The sequence below is a fragment of the Ixodes scapularis genome, unplaced genomic scaffold (genome assembly GCF_016920785.2).
Source record: "Ixodes scapularis isolate PalLabHiFi unplaced genomic scaffold, ASM1692078v2 PGA_scaffold0__279_contigs__length_252992795, whole genome shotgun sequence".
Taxonomy (NCBI): Eukaryota; Metazoa; Arthropoda; class Arachnida; order Ixodida; family Ixodidae; genus Ixodes; species Ixodes scapularis.
Window position 1 is genome coordinate 169,297,798 of NW_024609835.1, and position 15,085 is coordinate 169,312,882.

Sequence of the window (15,085 nt, forward strand, 5' to 3'; positions counted from 1 at the left end):
GACATTGGTGTCCAGATTCATCATGATGGCCCACGAATCGCATCCGGGCATCGTCAGGACAAAGCAGCGACTCCGGGAGCAGTATTGGTGGCCTGGGATGGACGAAGACGTGGAAAACTGCATTAGAAGCTGCGCTGTGTGCAAGGCATCAGACAAGTCTGCAAAGACCGCGGTGGCCCCTCTACAACCAGTGCAATGGCCCGAAAAGCCCTGGGAAAAGCTGGGCATGGATATTGTGGGCCCGATGGAACGAGCCCCTCCAGAGTGCAGATTTGCAGTAACTGTGATTGATTATCACAGTAAGTGGCCGGAGGTTTTTTTTTGTGTCGTCGATAACTTCTCAGTCGGTGACGAAAGTGTTGCTGGAGCTATTCGCGAGGGAAGGATACCCAAAGAGTGTTGTCACTGACAATGGCAGACAATTTATGTCGACACAGTTTGAAGGGTTCCTACAAGACAGAGGAATTGAACACTGTGTGGCCTCGCTGTACTACCCGCAGTGAAACGGTCAAATAGAACGATTTAACCGCGTCTTAAAAGAGTATATTCAGGTGGCGGCACTGGAGCGGAGACCACTTAAGGAGGCGATTCTGGAATACCTGAGTATTTACAGGGCAACTCCCCATGCGACCACCGGCATGTCTCCGGCGTTTTTACTACACGGAAGGCGGCCACGAACAAGACTGGACGTCGTGGGACTACCGGAGAGAGGGTTTTTCAATGAACCGCGGCCTCACGTCGCCGAACTGCAACGCCGTGTCAAAGAGCGACAGCAGAGGACAAAGAAATACACCGATGAAAGACGGGGTGCCAGGCACTCCATCATTGAACCCGGCGTCTTCGTAAAAATAAAGAGGTGGGGAGGACCAAAAGGACAGCAGAGGTTTTCTTTGCCAATAGAAGTAAAAAAAACGCGTGGGAAAAAATTCCTTCCTTTTAGACAATGGGAAGAAATGGAACGCTGCCAAATTGACAGTAGTGGCCAAAGGAGGAGCACCAGGTGCCCGGAACTTGGTAGAAAACGTTATGGAACGACGTGGAGCGGTAAGAGACCAGTTATGCGACCTGGATTTGCCCACTGAAAAGGGGGCATCACAACTACCATCACCACGGGACGTCGCAACTGCCAGAACCCCAGAGACATTATCGCCAGGTGACGACAGCGTTACCGTCGCTACGCACGGAGCGGAAGCTGCACGCTGCACCATGGCAGCGTCATCTTTTTTATTTTTTTGGACGCTGACTGATCCTTATGCCGATGGTGATGCTCTTATATACAATTGGTAATGCATGAGTTCAGCGCCCTCTATACACAACATATTTCCCCCCTTTAAACAAACAAAACCCCAGTAACTAGAACACAACTTTCACCAATAATTACAGTTAGTCACATAGCTCTGGAACCACTTTAACAGATAATTCTAGTGTAAAACATAATCATTGTATTTTCCGGGCATTCTTCTTTGTCGCTGAGGCCTGCTGTACGACGGTGCCGTGGTCAACAACTCTTGTTGGCCGGAGATGTCCTGCGCTTCGACTTGCTCTTGAGCTGGCGCCGAATCTGCTGGTGTCGACAAGATTTCAGTCTCCTGAAGTGTAGCGTCTGGAAGTGTCTCAGCACCCCGTGCAGCTTCCGCTCCGTGCGTAGCGACGGTAGCGCTGTCGTCACCTGGCGATAATGTCTCTGGGGTTCTGGCAGTTGCGACGTCCCGTGGTGATGGTAGTTGTGATGCCCCCTCTTCAGTGGGCAAATCCAGGTCGCATAACTGGTCTCTTACCGATCCACGTCGTTCCATAACTTTTTCTACCAAGTTCCGGGCACCTGGTGCTCCTCCTTTGGCCACTACTGTCAATTTGGCAGCGTTCCATTTCTTCCCATTGTCTAAAAGGAAGGAATTTTTTTCCCACGCGTTTTTTTTACTTCTATTGGCAAAGAAAACCTCTGCTGTCCTTTTGGTCCTCCCCACCTCTTTATTTTTACGAAGTCGCCGGGTTCAATGATGGAGTGCCTGGCACCCCGTCTTTCATCGGTGTATTTCTTTGTCCTCTGCTGTCGCTCTTTGACACGGCGTTGCAGTTCGGCGACTTGAGGCCGCGGTTCATTGAAAAACCCTCTCTCCGGTAGTCCCACGACGTCCAGTCTTGTTCGTGGCCGCCTTCCGTGTAGCAAAAATGCCGGAGGCATGCCGGTGGTCGCATGGGGAGTTGCCCTGTAAATACTCAGGTATTCCAGAATCGCCTCCTTAAAGGGCCCCTGAAAAGAAAAAAAAAGTTTTTTTTTAAACAGTCTGGTTGGGACACGCGTGTCAAAAAATAAATTTTACGCGAAAAAAATTTTTTTTAGAGCAATATTGGCTGCGTTAGACGCAATTTAGTCGGTAGTCACCTCCTTTCCGCATCTTCTCTCTCTCGGCATTTCGGGCGCGTGGAGGAGAGGTACTCCCCGCCCCTTCGTAGTGGATCGGCTTGGCTGCTTGGCTGCGCCCCGTACGAGAGCCATTGCTACTTCCTGTATCTGCCGGTCGCACGCCGTACCACGTCGTACTGTGAACGTACCGTGGTGCCGTGGTCGTGCAGACTAGACAGTACATAGTCGTCGCAATGGACCCTGACCTGAAGCGTCGGTTGCTTCAACGCTGCCAGGAATTGGGCCTTCGCCCGTACGAGGACACGCCTCGCCAGCCGGAAGGCGTCCGCGCCGATCGCCGCCAGACAACCGCGCGCGAAGAATCTGCCGCGGAAGGCGGCGAAGCGGGTGCCTCGACGAGCTCGTCCGAGCCGCACGACCCTTCAAGCCGCCGCGAGGACACGCAGTGGTAACTGATATTTTTTTATTAAACGGTGAGTGCGGTGCCGCGTGCCTTCACTAATCAGCCACTAACTGTCCCTTTGGGTACCGTAACTGGCGAGGGTGGCGATAAATGTGTTATGCTGGAATTGACTGGCACGATATTGTATGCTACAAGGTGCAGTTGCGGCCACTGCGTTGTGATGCCCACGACGCGAGAGTGCCTGTGCTGTCAAGAGGTCAGCCAGGTCACCGCCAAGGCCGGCAACAAGTGCATCACGCGCCACAAAGACTTTTTTGGTGCCATCCTGAACCCCGTCGTCCTCCAGATTGCTTATGGCATGAGGGCAATGGAGCTGCACGACGGGGAACTCCTCAGGCAGAGAACGGCCCATAAGTAAGGTTGAATATGCAGAATGTAGGCCTGCATGAATGTTTTTATCTGCAAGTTCGGCCTAGTCTAATCTGCTGGTTGATATTCAGTTGACTAATTCTCCCCGAGATCGCATACTTTTGTGACAATTTTATGCATGCATACTTCTCTTCCTTCCAACAGGAAATACAGGTATGTGGCATACCGTCAGTTCTCCAGGTGGATATGGCAGCGGCTTGGCAAAGGCAACATGAAAGTCCTGCCCTCCTGTGTCATCCAAGCCATCCGAACTGCCTATCCGTCTGAAGTATATCGGGGGTTTGCGTATCCCGCTCTGTAAACGTATACAGAGCACAAGCTCTTCTGCTTCATGCACACAGGGAGTTATAATGTCAGTGCACCGAGAACTTGTTGGCTTATTGAAGAAAATAGTGGGTAGACCTCTAAGCATCTAGCATTGAGGTCTACCCACTGTTCTTTCTGACAAAGCCAATCTGAGCTCGGCGCCGTCCTCACGTCACCGCAACTCATGCCCAAGAAGCAGGCGACTTTCTTTCCGCGTTAGTTCCGCTAGGATCTACTGGACGACCTATTCCTACTGGACCATAACCCAATACATCGAATACAGATAAAAAACCTTTATTGCAATTTTCGCTAGGGCTAGCCACAGTTAACTTTTACTGCACTAGCAAGTTATCAAACTCCCATGAAGGTTTGCCTCCCCCCTAAGCACGGCTCATAGACCGCATTTCCCCCTCCACTAAGCCCGCAACAAAGAAGCTGCTACTGTGCCTGCATGCCATTGGTGTCTTCCGCTGGACTTGTACTCCAGTCATGTTACTGTACCTTCAGAGTGAACTGGTGTATTTTACGCAACAGGAATGCAGTGTTGCTGTGCTGAGGCCTATAGAAATAAAAGCAGTTGCAAGCTGATCGTTTTGTGACGTATTCTTTATTATCAAAATGAACATGTTGTACATATATGCTGGGGAAGGGGTGTTTAGTATATAAAAAGGGAGGTTGTTTTAGTAAAGCCTCAGAATATTGGCCTCTGCATTGTAGGCTCCATTGCATAGTGGTCTATTGTTTCATCACTGGCACTGGGAGGGTTGTTTTTTTTTTTTTTTTTGGGGGGGGGGGATGTTGGGGATGTCAGAACATGCATAGTATAGCCACTCAAACTAGAGACAAAACAAGGGCAGGCACAAGAACATACAAATAATCAGTCACAGCTTATGTGCATGGAAGAAAAGTAATCGTAGAGAGAACCCCCTGTGAACTTGGGGTCTGCCTGCGACATAAAAAAAGGCACACACTGGCAGCAAACAAGAACTTACCTCTGCTGTAAAGAAAGCAACAATGCAACAAATTATTCGAATAAACGTGACTAGACAGAAAGCGAGGCAACAATGCATGCTGAAGAGACTGGCCGCCCTTGAGCTCCAAGGGAACGTTCAGGTTCCGAGCGTGCACCTGCAGCTTGCAGGGATAAAAAATATGCTTCGTTATCTTCCCTACCTCATGGCCAGTGACTAACGGCTGGCAGCGGGGAGGAGAGCCCTCTTGTGAACCTGGGGTCTGCCTGCGACATAAAAAAAGGCACACACAGGCAGCAAACAAGAACTTACCTCTGCTGTAAAGAAAGCAACAATGCAACAAATTATTCGAATAAACGTGACTAGACAGAAAGCGAGGCAACAATGCATGCTGAAGAGACTGGCCGCCCTTGAGCTCCAAGGGAACGTTCAGGTTCCGAGCGTGCACCTGCAGCTTGCAGGGATAAAAAATATGTTTCGTTATCTTCCCTACCTCATGGCCAGTGACTAACGGCTGGCAGCGGGGAGGAGAGCCCTCTTGTGAACCTGGGGTCTGCCTGCGACATAAAAAAAGGCACACACAGGCAGCAAACAAGAACTTACCTCTGCTGTAAAGAAAGCAACAATGCAACAAATTATTCGAATAAACGTGACTAGACAGAAAGCGAGGCAACAATGCATGCTGAAGAGACTGGCCGCCCTTGAGCTCCAAGGGAACGTTCAGGTTCCGAGCGTGCACCTGCAGCTTGCAGGGATAAAAAATATGCTTCGTTATCTTCCCTACCTCATGGCCAGTGACTAACGGCTGGCAGCGGGGAGGAGAGCCCTCTTGTGAACCTGGGGTCTGCCTGCGACATAAAAAAAGGCACACACAGGCAGCAAACAAGAACTTACCTCTGCTGTAAAGAAAGCAACAATGCAACAAATTATTCGAATAAACGTGACTAGACAGAAAGCGAGGCAACAATGCATGCTGAAGAGACTGGCCGCCCTTGAGCTCCAAGGGAACGTTCAGGTTCCGAGCGTGCACCTGCAGCTTGCAGGGATAAAAAATATGCTTCGTTATCTTCCCTACGTCATGGCCAGTGACTAACGGCTGGCAGCGGGGAGGAGAGCCCTCTTGTGAACCTGGGGTCTGCCTGCGACATAAAAAAAGGCACACACAGGCAGCAAACAAGAACTTACCTCTGCTGTAAAGAAAGCAACAATGCAACAAATTATTCGAATAAACGTGACTAGACAGAAAGCGAGGCAACAATGCATGCTGAAGAGACTGGCCGGCCTTGAGCTCCAAGGGAACGTTCAGGTTCCGAGCGTGCACCTGCAGCTTGCAGGGATAAAAAATATGCTTCGTTATCTTCCCTACCTCATGGCCAGTGACTAACGGCTGGCAGCGGGGAGGAGAGCCCACTTGTGAACCTGGGGTCTGCCTGCGACATAAAAAAAGGCACACACAGGCAGCAAACAAGAACTTACCTCTGCTGTAAAGAAAGCAACAATGCAACAAATTATTCGAATAAATGTGACTAGACAGAAAGCGAGGCAACAGTGCATGCTGAAGAGACTGGCCGCCCTTGAGCTCCAAGGGAACGTTCAGGTTCCGAGCGTGCACCTGCAGCTTGCAGGGATAAAAAATATGCTTCGTTATCTTCCCTACCTCATGGCCAGTGACTAACGGCTGGCAGCGGGGAGGAGAGCCCACTTGTGAACCTGGAGTCTGCCTGCGACATAAAAAAAGGCACACACAGGCAGCAAACAAGAACTTACCTCTGCTGTAAAGAAAGCAACAATGCAACAAATTATTCGAATAAATGTGACTAGACAGAAAGCGAGGCAACAATGCATGCTGAAGAGACTGGCCGCCCTTGAGCTCCAAGGGAACGTTCAGGTTCCGAGCGTGCACCTGCAGCTTGCAGGGATAAAAAATATGCTTCGTTATCTTCCCTACCTCATGGCCAGTGACTAACGGCTGGCAGCGGGGAGGAGAGCCCACTTGTGAACCTGGGGTCTGCCTGCGACATAAAAAAAGGCACACACAGGCAGCAAACAAGAACTTACCTCTGCTGTAAAGAAAGCAACAATGCAACAAATTATTCGAATAAATGTGACTAGACAGAAAGCGAGGCAACAATGCATGCTGAAGAGACTGGCCGCCCTTGAGCTCCAAGGGAACGTTCAGGTTCCGAGCGTGCACCTGCAGCTTGCAGGGATAAAAAATATGCTTCGTTATCTTCCCTACCTCATGGCCAGTGACTAACGGCTGGCAGCGGGGAGGAGAGCCCACTTGTGAACCTGGGGTCTGCCTGCGACATAAAAAAAGGCACACACAGGCAGCAAACAAGAACTTACCTCTGCTGTAAAGAAAGTAACAATTTATTTGAATAAATGTGACTAGACAGAAAGCGAGGCAACAATGCATGCTGAAGAGACTGGCCGCCCTTGAGCTCCAAGGGAACGTTCAGGTTCCGAGCGTGCACCTGCAGCTTGCAGGGATAAAAAATATGCTTCGTTATCTTCCCTACCTCATGGCCAGTGACTAACGGCTGGCAGCGGGGAGGAGAGCCCACTTGTGAACCTGGGGTCTGCCTGCGACATAAAAAAAGACACACACAGGCAGCAAACAAGAACTTACCTCTGCTGTAAAGAAAGTAACAATTTATTTGAATAAATGTGACTAGACAGAAAGCGAGGCAACAATGCATGCTGAAGAGACTGGCCGCCCTTGAGCTCCAAGGGAACGTTCAGGTTCCGAGCGTGCACCTGCAGCTTGCAGGGATAAAAAATATGCTTCGTTATCTTCCCTACCTCATGGCCAGTGACTAACGGCTGGCAGCGGGGAGGAGAGTCCACTTGTGAACCTGGGGTCTGCCTGCGACATAAAAAAAGACACACACAGGCAGCAAACAAGAACTTACCTCTGCTGTAAAGAAAGCAACAAAGTAACAATTTATTTGAATAAATACGACTGACAGTGACACCAAAAAAAGGCATGCTACAAACCTTGCCTTGCAAAGTTGGGTCGCTTCCTTTACTTCAGTGAAAACATGTTACACAGACAGACAATACACTCATGCACCTTGGAGGAAAAAGAAAATCTGCTCCATCCGTAGCATACCTTATGCCATAAACAAGTAACTGGTTGCAGTGAAGAGAGTGCCGTAGGTGGTTCAGATGAGCTTCTGAGATGATCTGCAGTGCAAATTTCAGTGTGAGCTACACCACACAATAGCCAGCAGCCACCGACTATTGTGGAAGGCAAAAAACTCGAGGTACACCTAAGCATTTCTTACGAGTTGTAAATGCGAAAGCATGCAAGCCGCTCCCTTTGTCGTCTGCTGCGTACTGAAAAAACTCGATCTTAGTCTTTCTTGTACAGTTATCGCACATTACGCCATCCCAATAAACATTGTCATCTTCTTGCTTGGCTTTTGTTCAAACATGGCGTACGGCTCGTTCCTCGCGCCGGAGTTCTATCACGTACTAGCGCGCGCGCGCTTCGGGAACTCGGAGGCCATGGATCTCGGAGGCCGCAGCGGCCAATGGGAGCTCCGTCGACGCACGCCAGTCAATGGAACCGAAGGCGAATCGCTCTTATTGGGGTCGCGGCAGAAACTAGGAGCCGTTTTTTGCGTTTCGGTCAGCTCGCTCCATGAGACCAGTTAATGCTTTCGCATTAAAACACAAAACAATCATCTTTGCCTTCACTTCGATGAAGGGGGGGCTACGCTTTTGTTATATTTTTGCTGTTAATCAAGCAGCCACGCTACCAGAAATGTTCACTACTCGTGTGAACATACCCGGCATGAGAGGCAAACCGGGTTCGTCTTGCCACGATCAGCTCGCTCTTGGGGGGCCTTGGATAGCTGGCACACATGGGCGGCGGATGGTCCGGCGGATTCGCAGCGACGGCCTCCTTCAAGGTGGGCCATTTCCCCAGGCAGACCATTAACTCGTCCAGGAGCTCGTCACGGTACTCTGCAAGTCGATATCTCGTGTCACGGTTTTGTCACCCACTGTTTCCAAAATAACATACGAAAAGTTGCGTCGGCTGGCTTCGGGCGTGCCGTTGAGTGGCCCTTCCGTGATCTGGGTGTTGCGATCTTGAAGCAAAGCTCCCCTTCCCTGGTTGTGGCTTGCTCACGCCCGACATTTTCGTTGAAATGAAGCACAGCCACCAAGGTCCTACAATAAAGACAGACACAGCATGGGGCCGAATTAACGCAAGAGTATAAGGTTTCAACAGGGCACAAATTTCATACACTAAATGGAGTAGCACATTCAAATTTGAAAAGCTAGTCCAAACTTGATGATAAATTATGAAGCCTTGTTTACAGGGTGCTGGCTTGAAAACAACCAACGGAACTTTTGACCTTGCTCTGCTCAGGCTTGTCCTCCCAATTACAAGCAATGCACAACAGCAGAAGTGCGCAAAGTGGGGGTCGTGGGGCCTCAGGGAGCCGAGGGCACGTTGGCATTATTTCAGATATTTTACTAGCAACTTCCCAAGCAAGCCATCTTCAATACACTGCACTGCAAGCTTTACAGCATTGGGCGCGTTCAGTAGCGCCTCCATTGCCTCCGAACGGAGTGACTCGAGTCTGAGTCCTACTGAACCTACTGAACGGCAAAAAAACCCGCGGCTCCAAACCCGCTTCTGCACAGTTTCTGCTTCCTCCCCTGTGCCAGACGGTCTCCGAATAAACTGGAAGCAGGCGATGGCGAGCACGATCGCTTCTATTTGACGCCGGTATTGAAGAAGCCTTGACAAGGTCGTTGAAGAAAAAGCGGGTGACTGTAGATATCAGTGCTGCTGTTCGAAGTGATGAAACGCGATCGAGCCCTTCGCTTGGCGGTGCAAAGGCAGCTACTGTTATAAAAGGCGACAAAAAACGTCGTCGGCACGCGCAAAATAGAGAGCTCGGTGAATCTACGCCGCCGGTTGCGATACTTTTATACGGCCATACATTGTTCTGCCCTTCGTAACGAACTTCCTATAAAATGTATTCGTATACACAAGGGAAGTTCAGCCGTGCTCGGTTGGTCAGGAACTGAAAGCAAGTGCTGTGTGCCCTCTTCTAGCACTTCGTCGTCTCCCGCCTAACGCTTTCGAAATTTTTTGTTCACATTTGATAAGGAAGATTTTGTGACAATATACTATAGCAAATTTTTTTGAGAAATGGTCAACTGAATAGAGGAAGGAACCATTAGGCCAGTTTAGCTTTACCTTGCTTCCATCCCTTCTGGTGAAAAAACCCGAGATTTGGAGGCGAACCCTAGCAGCAGGCTGTTGAAGGCTTCCACGTAGTACGTCTGAGTTCCGGGGGACAGGTGCTGGATATCCTTGAGAAGCCGCGGGCTTGCAACGATACTCCTGAGCTTTTCGTAAGCTGGTGTACCTGAAAAATGTAGAGAGCGTGACAGTGTTAACCCGAACAAGCTGTTGCCGGCTTTTCTCAGACCTGAAAGGTTCTCATAGGAACTAATAGTGCAGCGAAAGCTGCTCATTAGGGGCTCTAAGTTAGGCAGCAAAACTGACCGCTTTTCAATACCCTGTTTGAGGAAAACATGGAAAAGCGCGGATGCCATGTTTGTGCTTACTGTGTTCTGCAGTGTACATATACAGCTATGTGACATCATCAAGGCATGTCCATTCTCCCTCCCCTCACCCCACCACATCAGAATCGCAGCACGGCTATGGTGAACAATGAACAAAATAGTTAACTCACTGACAGCTAGCCAAGCGCGATCGGAGAGCGGCTGGTGCAGGCACTCGTGGTAGGGTCCGTCGTGGCCGTCATGCTTGTTGACCACGTGGTTGAGGAGGCTCATCCACATGCTTACCATGAGTGGGCCATTTCCTTCCCCCAGTGCAGCACAGTGGTACAGGTGGTTGTTTACCGGCTGCACCCACACCTCCAGATCCTTGCAAGGGCCACTCCGGCTTGCTGCGAGGAGCTTCTTCTTCACGCCTTGGAAAGGGGGCATCTGTTATCCACAGCATGTAGGAACCCAGTAGGCAAACAACAATGTGCACAACAAACCTTTGGAGATGTGCCACGTGTCGAAGTAGTGCTTTGTGCCACTCTCCATGGTCCTCATGTGGCACTCCACACCTGGGTGGCGGTCTGCAGAAGAGGGATTGCGTGGTAGAGAGCCGAAAAGCATAGGCAGATTCGAAATTCTTCTGGTAAATTTTATATACCTGACATGAAAGAGGCAATGGTGAAGCCTTGATCCTTGAGCTTGGCAAGGCCGCGGAGGAAGGCCACCTTCTCCATGGCGTTGCTCGAGGGCACTTCAGCTGTCTGATTACAATATGTATACATTTAATGGTTCAGCAGTCGCTGTCAATGCCATATCTGTTGTTGTTAGCTGCATCAACCGGCAAAGACAGAAGGTCTGTCGTGTCTACCACTCTCTTTGGTTCACCCATAAATGCTCATTGCACTGACTAAATACATTTAAACTATACAATTTAACAAAAGATGAGGGATTGTAAATAAGAGATATATCAGTCCTACAGTAACCACTTTTGCCTTGGTTAGTAAATCTTACCTCACGAACTTGCACTTGCTCAATGTGGATCAGCTTCTTGGTGCTCGCCTCATGGAAGGTGTATGTGCAGTACTTGGCGCAGAACCCCGGAGAGTCGCAGCGGCCATCGCCAGCCAGATCAAGGTTCTTGCCTCGTAGTTCTTCCAAGAGCTCGCTGTTGCGTCGTTCGTACACCTGGCAAGCAATAATGGCATTTAAGTGGGTAAGACTGTCATTTCATTTTCAGAACCGCTTTCAGTACTAGCTGACCTGCTTCACCACAGGCAGCAGGTAACCACTCTGGTAGTAGTAGTACATGCGCTCCGTGATCATCGCAATTGTAAGTGACTCGAGCACCCTGAAGGTAGTCGCGACCTGGGCACCTGAAAAGAGAATGCCGGCACAAAAGAGGACATTTCCTGCTCCTTTGCCCCCCAGCATCGGTTGACTCCTCCACTTTCTCGTGTGCTTGTTCTCACAGGTGCTTGTCACTGTCAGCAGACTGCCTTTCACTACAGTGGTGTTGCGGCAAGGGGCAAGACACGTGTGGCACACCCGGAAGAGCTCCAGGAGCTGCCCCTCAAAAACAATGTACTTGCCCTCTTTCTGGGGTGGCACCTCTTCACGGTCCTGTTGATCACTAGAAATGTAAATTCAACTTTAATACACACTGGAATTTTTCGAAGACTGTTACCTCAGGAAGCTCTCATTTGCAGAGAGCACGTAGGAGCTGTCGGGTTCACCAGGCGCATCATAGTCGTCCTCCGTGTCATTGTCTTCAATGTAAGGATATTTGAAGTGATTAGGAGCTGGCATAGCATTAGTATGGGAAACACTGCTGAGACAGTGGTCTTCTGACAGATTTTTTTTCCAATGCTAAATTTTTGCCCAGCTATCATCTCAGACCAGTCACACCAGCAAAGTAACCTGGATGCTTAGCCTTCTTTAAACAAATTTCTGTGTAAACACCTCCGGTGAAGTAGCCCCTTCTCGCATTGTACGAGTCATGCGGAACTCCTCACCCAGGCCCACGTCGCTCGCAGCTTGAAAGCAGAGGTCTGAGCCCTCTTCCATGTCGGAACTTGTTTCACTGTCCGAGTCACCGGAGTCATCTGACATGTCCTCCAGCCCATCGTTGTTCTCTGCGTACCAAGGCATATTCGGCTCATCGCCAGAACTTACCTGCTCTGCACTTTGGTCGTCCTCAGATGGTTTGGGTGTGGAGCTGCGACGGTTAGCGACTTCACTGGTGGGCTCGTCCGGGGCTCCGAAGCCGGGGGCCGTGCTGGGGATTGGCGATGGCAGCCGAGCCTTGGTAGCTGTGGCAGGTTCGACTGGTCTGGGCGCTCCTGGGGACCCTGCATCTGGTTGTGGTGCGAGCACAGCGGCGTTGCACCCTTGGTCGACCGATGACACTAGAGATGCAATACATAATCCAAGCTTAGTATGAAGTCTACAGAAAAGACTCTCAACATGCTGATGCATTGCCAAAATAATTAAGTTAATTAAATACTTTGTCATACTCACACACTGGTGTCAGAGGGTCAACAGTGGCCGTTCCTGTAGCGCCTGTCGTGCCGGGGTCTGGCAACAGCACCCGAGCCTTGGTAGCTGTGGCAGGTTCGACTGGTCTGGGCGCTCCTGGGGACCCTGCATTTGGTTGTGGTGCGAGCACAGCGGCGTTGCACCCTTGGTCGACCGATGACGCTAGAGATGCAATACATAATGCAAGCTTAGTATGAAGTCTACAGAAAAGGCTGTCAACATGCTGATGCATTGCCAAAATAATTAAGTTAATTAAATACTCTGTCATACTCACACACTGGTGTCAGAGGGTCAACAGTGGCCGTTCCTGTAGCGCCTGTCGTGCCGGGGACTGGCAACAGCACCCGAGCCTTGGTAGCTGTGGCAGGTTCGACTGGTCTGGGCGCTCCTGGGGACCCTGCATTTGGTTGTGGTGCGAGCACAGCGGCGTTGCACCCTTGGTCGACCGATGACGCTAGAGATGCAATACATAATGCAAGCTTAGTATGAAGTCTACAGAAAAGGCTGTCAACATGCTGATGCATTGCCAAAATAATTAAGTTAATTAAATACTCTGTCATACTCACACACTGGTGTCAGAGGGTCAACAGTGGCCGTTCCTGTAGCGCCTGTCGTGCCGGGGACTGGCAACAGCACCCGAGCCTTGGTAGCTGTGGCAGGTTCGACTGGTCTGGGCGCTCCTGGGGACCCTGCATTTGGTTGTGGTGCGAGCACAGCGGCGTTGCACCCTTGGTCGACCGATGACGCTAGAGATGCAATACATAATGCAAGCTTAGTATGAAGTCTACAGAAAAGGCTGTCAACATGCTGATGCATTGCCAAAATAATTAAGTTAATTAAATACTCTGTCATACTCACACACTGGTGTCACACAATCTACGGTGCCAATTCCTGTAGTGTCCGTCTGTGTGCCAACGGTTGCACGAGGGGCAGAACACCGGGAGCAGTAAGCCTACAACACAATGCAAGGGAGGCTGAGTGCAATATAATGCTCCTGCACACAGAGTCAACTCTATTTGGGCCAGCTGAGAAGTTGAGCAACCTACAGAAAAGTGAACATTTTCAGCTGCTGTCTGTGTGCCTGATGCATATAAAAATCTGCTCTCAAAATCAATGAAAGGGTTGAATGGCCACAGTAAAAAATGTCACCAGAATGGTACAAAGGCTTCGTACATCTGGTCCAGCTCCTTGACTAGCATCGCAGGATCCATGTGCAGCCGCTTGCCCTTGCCACGCTTCTGGCGGTTGCTGCGCGCAAGATAATTGTAGTAGAACATGCAGCTTGCACCCAATATACATTGCACACTGGGAAGCGGTAGAAAACTCACTGAAATGGAGCCTCCAGCAGGGCTGTCACTGCTAAACGCAGCTGCTAGCCTTTTCAGTTTTGATCCCCTTGGCAGCTAGTTGGAATACATATAAAAGAAGATGTATTGATGTATTATTGATATTTCGTTTAGTGGAGAATCTGGTTGCCACAGAAGGCCACTGATGGTAAGCTGTGTTTGCAACTTCTACCTTATGTAAAAGTTACGCAGTGAACCTCAGTTAGCAGCGTTACAACGATTTGCAGTTGCACGCACAACAGTTTGAAAAAGCGACAATGTAATACTAGAAGCTCTATCATAGCGAAGTAGACAATGAAGTTTGACTGAGTCACTTACCAATGATGTTGCACTTGCTGCTGTTGCCGTCGGTAAGAACAGCGTAGGGATCGCCCCGCGTCTCAGTTGCAGACGTCCCGTGACCTTTGTGCGCGTCTTGAAAGCATCCGGAGCGAAATGTCGCGAGCATACCCGAAGAGCTGTGTCGCTAGACGAACCCCCGATTGCCTCCAACCAAGTAGCTCTCAAATGATCTGGGACAGCATGGCTGCTGATACACTCGGCATCGCGATCACTAGGCTTGCAGCAACTGACGGAACAGCGCCGTCGCTTTACGGAAACCGACATCGCCGCCGCTTTACAAAAACCAACATCTCAAAAAAAAAAAAAATATTGGCACTGGCGCGCACTAGCAAACAGATAAAAGATGGGGTAAACGGGACACACGAATCACGCAAAGAGCAGAAAAACAAAAAAACCTGGCACCCCGCGCAACTTCCTAACTACTTACGATGACTAATTAACACAAGCAACAAGCTCTCTTCAGGAGGTCTTCACATATAAACGCGATAAAACTATAAAACCACCCGAGGTACACGACGTACGCGAGACGCGTTACGAGACGGCGACCATGACAGAAAACAAAATGGCGAAGCTTCTGTATGTTCCGATATCCGAACGGAAGTTACGATTTTGTAGAACGTTTGGAAACAATTACGACGTTCATTCAATGGACTGTTTCTTAAACCTAAAAATATGTAATTCAACAGGCGATTTAAAAAAATCACGAAGATTTTAAAACCAACATCTAAGCTGTCACTCATTCTATTGGCCAATGAGAAGCTGAGTTGAATGACCATCACTACCAATGAGAAGCCGAGCTGAATGACCATGGAATTTGCGCGCAAAACTTCAAATAAATCTC

The 15,085-nt window shown here is 49.7% G+C and overlaps 2 protein-coding genes and 1 long non-coding RNA gene across 3 annotated transcripts; 1 reads left to right on the forward strand and 2 right to left on the reverse strand.

Moving 5' to 3' along the window:
• The first annotated feature begins 2,980 nt into the window (after positions 1–2,980).
• On the forward strand, positions 2,981–3,677 carry LOC115318772. Its single transcript, XM_029978488.4, has 2 exons — positions 2,981–3,185; positions 3,345–3,677. Exons 1-2 carry the CDS (start codon positions 2,992–2,994, stop codon positions 3,499–3,501), a joined length of 351 nt encoding a protein of 116 aa, XP_029834348.2. The 5' UTR covers positions 2,981–2,991; the 3' UTR covers positions 3,502–3,677.
• A 4,530-nt stretch (positions 3,678–8,207) lies between these two features.
• On the reverse strand, positions 8,208–11,332 carry LOC115318902. Its single transcript, XM_029978619.4, has 8 exons — positions 11,282–11,332; positions 11,033–11,206; positions 10,680–10,782; positions 10,519–10,602; positions 10,204–10,446; positions 9,702–9,873; positions 8,511–8,659; positions 8,208–8,452 (listed from the first exon to the last, which is right to left on the reverse strand). Exons 1-8 carry the CDS (start codon positions 11,327–11,329, stop codon positions 8,241–8,243), a joined length of 1,185 nt encoding a protein of 394 aa, XP_029834479.4. The 5' UTR covers positions 11,330–11,332; the 3' UTR covers positions 8,208–8,240.
• Positions 11,333–12,605: 1,273 nt separating this feature from the next.
• Positions 12,606–13,793, reverse strand: LOC115317012. Its single transcript, XR_005717952.3, has 5 exons — positions 13,730–13,793; positions 13,415–13,508; positions 13,123–13,302; positions 12,831–13,010; positions 12,606–12,718 (listed from the first exon to the last, which is right to left on the reverse strand). It is a non-coding gene; the product is annotated as an uncharacterized LOC115317012 (long non-coding RNA).
• Positions 13,794–15,085: the final 1,292 nt, after the last annotated feature.